This window comes from Lolium rigidum, chromosome 2, assembly GCF_022539505.1.
Source record: "Lolium rigidum isolate FL_2022 chromosome 2, APGP_CSIRO_Lrig_0.1, whole genome shotgun sequence".
Classification (NCBI taxonomy): domain Eukaryota; kingdom Viridiplantae; phylum Streptophyta; class Magnoliopsida; order Poales; family Poaceae; genus Lolium; species Lolium rigidum.
In genome coordinates this window covers 196,126,342-196,133,219 of record NC_061509.1, presented here as the reverse complement: position 1 = coordinate 196,133,219, position 6,878 = coordinate 196,126,342, and the positions used below count along the sequence as shown (strand labels likewise).

General features: G+C 47.3%; 1 protein-coding gene across 1 annotated transcript; it reads left to right on the top strand.

The window, feature by feature from the left end:
• The first annotated feature begins 644 nt into the window (after positions 1-644).
• On the top strand, positions 645-2,564 carry LOC124687929 (NAC domain-containing protein 92-like). Its single transcript, XM_047221654.1, has 4 exons — positions 645-678; positions 1,075-1,332; positions 1,426-1,715; positions 1,805-2,564. Exons 2-4 carry the CDS (start codon positions 1,146-1,148, stop codon positions 2,381-2,383), a joined length of 1,056 nt encoding a protein of 351 aa, XP_047077610.1. The 5' UTR covers positions 645-678; positions 1,075-1,145; the 3' UTR covers positions 2,384-2,564.
• The last annotated feature ends 4,314 nt before the right edge of the window (positions 2,565-6,878 follow it).

Here is a 6,878-nt window from a genome sequence, read left to right as displayed (position 1 = left end):
AAAGGTCCGAAATTGGAAAGAGGATTGTTTGACCTTCCTTGATCTAGCTAATAAGTGAGGGTCTCTAGGTTTCAATTGAACTTGCGATAAAACTTTGGAACCGACCTAATCGTGGCATAGACCATCCTCAATAGGAAGTTTAAATAGCCATTTATCATGGAGTGGGGTGTTTTTTCTTTACTTTGAGATCTTGGATTCCTCGTGTCGTTTTAATGGAAAATGAAGCTCTCTTTCGCCGCCATCACTTTTCTTGAAAAAATACATGAGTTTAGTCTAATCTTTGAACACACTTTTTAGCATTTGAATTTACAAAGTGAAGTAATTATAACAAACCCTAATTAGATGTTGTTTTCAAAAGAAGGTTCCAACAAAAGAGAATATGAAATAAGCATGAACTTTGACCGCCAATAATTTAGTCATTTTGAATTGAGAGTTCGTGGGCTAGGTGAAAGTAACAACTCCATGCCTGCATAGAAGTCAAAAGCTTAATTAACCACCTCCATGCTACTGTGGCTGCCGTGAACAACCTTGCTGTTTCCTTCACCACGACGTCTCTTTCAATCTAAAACACAGGGGGCCCTTGTCCTTGCTAGTAGTATTTAAGTCCCCCGATCCCTTCCCAAACTTTTAATCTTCTCTTAACAACTTCAATCCCCTCGAGACTGTAACACCAAAAAGGTTAGCAGTCCTCCTCTCTTGCTCTCTTCCCCTTTTCTTCTACTAGCTTCTTCCTCTTCAGGTTCTCTCTCCCTCCTCTGTACTACAATAGTGCTAAAAGAATTGATCATGTTCTTTTTCATGTGCCATGTACTAGCTGAATCCATTTTCTTGTGCATGCATCTAATTTGTAGGTGGCGCAGAGGCCGGGGCTATGCTCCCATTTTGAAGAAAAAAAATCTAATTTGTAGTTTAATTGTTTCCTGTAGTGCTACCTAGTTGCAGGCTGTTGCTAGAAATCAAATTTCTGCCTTCGTGTAATTGTACTAACTTGTATACATGATTTTGTCTCGATATTCTCCTAGACAGTACTAGTTTATGCTCATTAGCTGGAATATATGTGTCTTTATATCTCAGGTTAGTTGCACTACGAAACCAAGAAAAGACCAGCTATAGCTAAGCCGCCGGGGCCGTGCAACTGGATCGAGATGGAGCATGACGTGCAGCAGGAGCAGCAGCAGGAACCCATGGAGCTTCCGCCGGGCTTCCGTTTTCACCCGACCGACGAGGAGCTCATCACGCACTACCTCACCCGGAAGACAGCCCACCCCAGATTCGCCCCCCTCGCCGTCGGCGAGGCCGACCTCAACAAGTGCGAGCCGTGGGACCTGCCATGTAAGTCGATCTTGAGCTGATTTGTGTGTCATGATGGCTGAAAATATTAAAGATCAAATTGTAAGGCGCGCTTGTGATGTGATGTTGATGCAGCTCGGGCAACGATGGGGGAGAAGGAGTGGTACTTCTTCGTGGTGAAGGACCGCAAGTACCCGACGGGGACGAGGACTAACAGGGCGACGGAATCTGGGTACTGGAAGGCGACGGGCAAGGACAGGGAAATCCTGAGGGGAAGGTCTCTCGTCGGCATGAAGAAGACGCTCGTCTTCTACACGGGGAGGGCCCCCAGGGGCGGCAAGACCGGCTGGGTCATGCACGAGTACCGCCTCGATGGCAAGCACGCCGCCGTGCCCTACAGCCTCCCCAGGGCTGCCACGTCCAAGGTACGCACCTACATGATCGGCATAGAACATTGCTTGCTTGAGTGCCATGGCATGGCGGTCCGGCTAATGTCATGTTCCCGTTCGGGCAGGACGAGTGGGTGCTGTGCAGGGTGTTCAAGAAGAACCTGGAGCTGCCGGTTGCCAGCAACGGCAAGAAAGGCACGTCGTACACGGGGACGGCGGACGTCGTGGCAGGATCCTCCATGTCCATGGCCGACGTTGGCCTCGCGTCTTGCGTCCTGCCTCCGCTGATAGACGTGGCGGCCGGCAGCGGCGGCGGCAGCACCTTCGCGCCACCAACACCGTCACACGTGGCCTGCTTCTCCAACGCGCTGGAGGGCCAGTTCCTGCACCCGCCGTTCCTGCTCCCCTCCGCCCCCGCGACGACGAACGCGCCGCAGCGCGCCGCCGATCACCTCGCCATGGACCCCGCCTCGCCGTTCATGGCGAGCGTGCAGATGCAGTACGCGCAGGAAGCCGCGGGCGGCATGGTGCAGGAGCTCCTGCATGGCGGCGGAGGCAGCGTCTGGTACCCCAAGGGCGAGAGGGAGAGGCTGAGCGGCGGCGGCGCCTCGCAGGACACCGGCCTCACCTCGGAGGTGAACCCCGCCGAGATCTCCTCGTCGCGGCAACACATGGATCACGAGGCGAACTTTTGGGGATATTGACATCTTCTTGATCATCGCAGCTGCATTAGCTATTGATTAGTCATTGGATTAGTGGTATGAAAATTGTATTGTGTATGGGTATCACCAAAGCGAAGAGAAAATACGAGAAAAGTTTGTGTGTTGTAGATTTGATAATTCTGTGATGTATTATCTGGGTAAATGGATGCTGGGTTGTTTGTAAGATTAATATCTTCTTCTTGTAATATACGTGGATCCTATAGCGACCAGCGAAAAATGGAAAACAAGAACTAGAAAGACGGTTTTGCCTTTGGGTTAGCTGTTTTCGGTCTCAGGGAAGTGATCGCATCTCGAACCTAAACTCTTGACCTGTCGTTGTGAGACGCTCATCTACCACCAAAGCTTTGGCTCGGTTTCAATGGCGACTGAGCTATCAATCCTGTTGGCTATACTACCTTTTGTCCCATGACTAGCGTACGTAGCTATCCATCTAGCTAGCCAGCATCTGCAGAAACCAAATACGCATGTGGCTTGCCCATATTTCGTCACATGGGGATGGGTTTTAGCGGGAAAAGTTCCTTCTGCACATAGCCAACTCAGGAAATACAAACATCAATCGATCAGAACATGCTGAAGAACGTTGCGTGATCACGCACTGTAGCAGCACAAGTTGGGATGGCAAAGGGAACATCCGTCCAAGGTCCAACACAGGCAGCATGTCACCACTTGGTTCCCATGCCTTGTCCCTATGTAAGGATGGGGATCGCAGCCCCGGCCATGTCATCCGATTTGTCCCTCGCCACGCATCTGTGCTGTGCCATCACGGATCCACCCAACAAAAGCTCATGTTATTTTCAGCCTGGAGATTTGATGGATGGGCTCCAAGCTCCATCCATGCAAACTGATCATGGGAAGCGCTCTATATTCTAACACGAAGGCCGAAGGGCAGTTAGCTCACCTACTAAAAATGAACCCCTGCAGCTGCAGTGAGCCCATGAGCAAATCACGCGTGGACAGGTGCGTTTCGTTCTAGATCTTTGGTTATCTTACCATATCTCCTCGTTTTGTTTAGTGTTGTCTCGTATCTTTGGACATATCTATACCCACCTGTAGACTGCTGTGGAATTTTAAAATTGATGCAAAGTATGGTCGATAAAAACGTCTTGTCTTAAAAAAATCTAGATATAACAATAAATCATGTTGTATAATATAATGGCTTATTTTTCTTTTTTATCTCTAGTAATGAAACATCCCTAAATATGTGGTGAGAAAGATTATTGCTAAGAGCAGTGGCGGCACCAGGAAATTGTGGCTAGGTATTCAATTCTAGAAAGAAACACCTCTAAGCAATATGAGAACACAAACAACATCTATATATAAGTGTTTAGGGCATAAACAATGGTTGATAAGACGGTCTTATCTTAATCCCGCCACATAATCTAGATATAACAATAAAATAAGTCATGATGTACAATGAGTTTTTGGCTGTATTTCTAGTAATGCAACATCCCTAGATATATAGTGCGAGAGATTGTTGCTAGGAGATGATCTCTTTAGCTAAGAGAAGATACACTTTTTTTTATTTATCTCTCCAACACATCATCAATTATCATACGTGGCATCGCTAAGATATAACCATTGTACATACCCTTAATTTGTGTCTTGATTGCTAATAAGTGCACGGTAATCAGCTTATTCTCCAGAGCCATCGCTTTGTGGCGTCTGATCACTTTTGACGGACACATCGCATAGCCTGGTCGTCCCGACAGCTTCCATCCAAGGGCCCCACCTGATAACGCGTCATCAGAAGAGAGGCGGTTGAATCACATGTTGGGGTGGATATCTCTCCTTTCCCCGTTCCCTTTCATTCCTCTCCCCCATTATGCCTGCCATGTCCCCATCCTCTGTCTCGCTAGGGTTTCCAGGCGGATTTTGAGTGAGCTCACTAGCGGAGAAGAGGACGCGCAAGAGCGACCCATTGTCGGCAGAGGACTAGGCATGCAAGAGTGTACCGAGTTCAGTGACGAAGGTCAACCTGTGCGCACGAGGATGAGTCGTGTTCTTCATCCGAGCTACCCATGCATGAGCAGCGGGAGAAAGAGGTCCTTAGGTAAGCATGTGTCCTCAAATCCCTCAATCATATCCCTAGATATAACCAATTTGTGTTCTATTTAGTGGGGATTTTGTCTCACACTAGTAGGAATAAGCATGCAGGCAGAAGTTAATAGTAGTGCACCCTACTTTTCCCGCCACTAGTAATACTAGTAGAAGCGGAATCAGTGTGCCCTACTACTAAGGGCACACTAGTAGCGTACGCTCATAAAATGCACGCCACTAGTAAGAGGGACCCAGGGGTCCGCCCGGTCCCAAAATACTAGTAGCGTACCAATAACTGGGTACGCTGCCAATAGGCCCTTACTAATAGCGTCGCATAATTGGGTATGCTACATGTATTTGTACCTTATCCACTCCTCGTGACTACCACAACCCTCATCAGCTTGATCTCTCTCTCCCTCTCTTCTCTCGATAGCCATCCCCTAGCATCGACCACAGCCCCCAACACTCTGACCCGCGAGCACGAGAGACGGCTATGGATCTCTCTCCCACCCCTGCATCCCCTTGCATCGACCACGACTTACCTCTAGTCTCCCTCCTCCCTCTACGAACTTCACCCCGCGCACCTCGATGAACCCACCGTCTCGTCTGCGGCCCCGACATAGGCTCATGCTCGCGGAGTCCACAGTTCTCATGGCCGCTTCACTCGTGCTATTTGGGTTCGTTGGTTCTCGATGGTGTCCGCTATGGTGCGGTAGCGGCATCGCGATTTGTGGTGCGTGGTGGTGACGGGGCTCTCTATCACATCGCCACCTACCTAGATTTGGTACGGTCTCGATGGTAGGGGATAGGTTCCATATTAGCTTCGTGGTTTGATGCATATTCTATTCTAGTTCTAGGTCTGGTTCAAGTGACGATGTTCATCAGTTCTAGGTCTCGTTTAACTGTCAATGTAGATGTTGATTAGTTCCGCGAGTTTTGTTAGAGAAATGCGACTATCCGTGTGATTACCTGAAGAATGTGTTGTTTATTTTATTCAGAAGTATTTTAATATAGGGAAATGATTCAAATATGTCACAATTTTAGTGACACGATTGACTCTATCCAACCTTGTGCATTGCACAAGCAGACCTCGTTGTGCATTGTACTTGGTTGGATGGAAACAATTGTGGCATTGCATGTGACTGATAATATGAGCTCTTCATTGCACAAGCGTGCTTTCTTCTTGTGATTGGTTATATGATACTGATGATTAAAACGCATCACACTTTTTATGCACACAATTATCGTATCTGACCTTGTGCATTGTACAAACACTCATGATTATGCTTACTAGTTGGTCGAATAGAATAATTCTATTTTCAACATTGCGCGTGATTGCAACATAAGTATGAGGCATGTCTTTCTTCATTTGGATGTACTTGATATTAATTTTGGTTTTGTTTCGTTGCAATGGTCGCTGATTCTAATTTTGGATCTTGATATTCATTTTGATTTTGTCGATGATTAAATTGTTGTGGAACTAAAAGTTCCTCAATTTCAGATGTGACCATAGGGATGATGCAAGTGAACCAAGTGATATGCACAAATACAAATCTTGTGTGTGTTACTTGGTTGGCTCGAACCGTCCTTGTGATTTTTGTGTCACATTTAAGTATGAGGCATGTCGTTCTTTATGTTGCCTTCAATTAGATGTGGAATTCCTTCTTGTGATCGGTTATATGATGTCGATTATTAGAATTGTTGAGGGACTACTGAATGTCCAAGGATGTCGCCCAGAGGGGGTGAAGGAGTGGGTTATCAAACTTCTACTTGAGGGCTTAAAAAGTGCGGAATAAAACTATGTTTTACTTGTCAAGCACAAAGCCTACAAACTAGGGTTTGCCTATGTGAACCAACAACCTATGCTAAACAAGATATTCAACAAGGTGATAGCAAACTATATATAGAACATCAAGCACGAAGGCTCTCACAATGTAAATCGCATAGGTAAATGAGCTCGGGTTGAGAAGTAACCGATGCATGAGGAGACGATGATGTATCCCAAAGTTCACACCCTTGCGCGTGCTACTCTCCGTTGGAGTGGTGTGGAGGCACAAGGCACTCCAATATGCAACTAAGGACACTGTATTATCCTCGAGTCTTTCCCACCAAAGGGAAAGTCTTGATCCACTAAGGGACCCTTGCGGGTGGTCACCGAACCCGTACAGGCTTGGGGCAAATACCCAAGTATCAAGCTTGAGGCAAACTCCACAACACACCAGAGGCTCTCAAGTACAAGGCCACAAAGGCTACAACATGCCACACACGGGTACAAGGTCACAAAGGCTCCAACGCCCCACAAGGGCAACAACGCCACAAAGGCTACCACGCCACAAAGGTGACAAGGCCACGAAGGCAACAAGGCCACAAAGGCAACTACGCCACAAAGGCGACAAGGCCACGAAGGCAACAACACCTCTAAAGTCTACAAGCCGTCTAG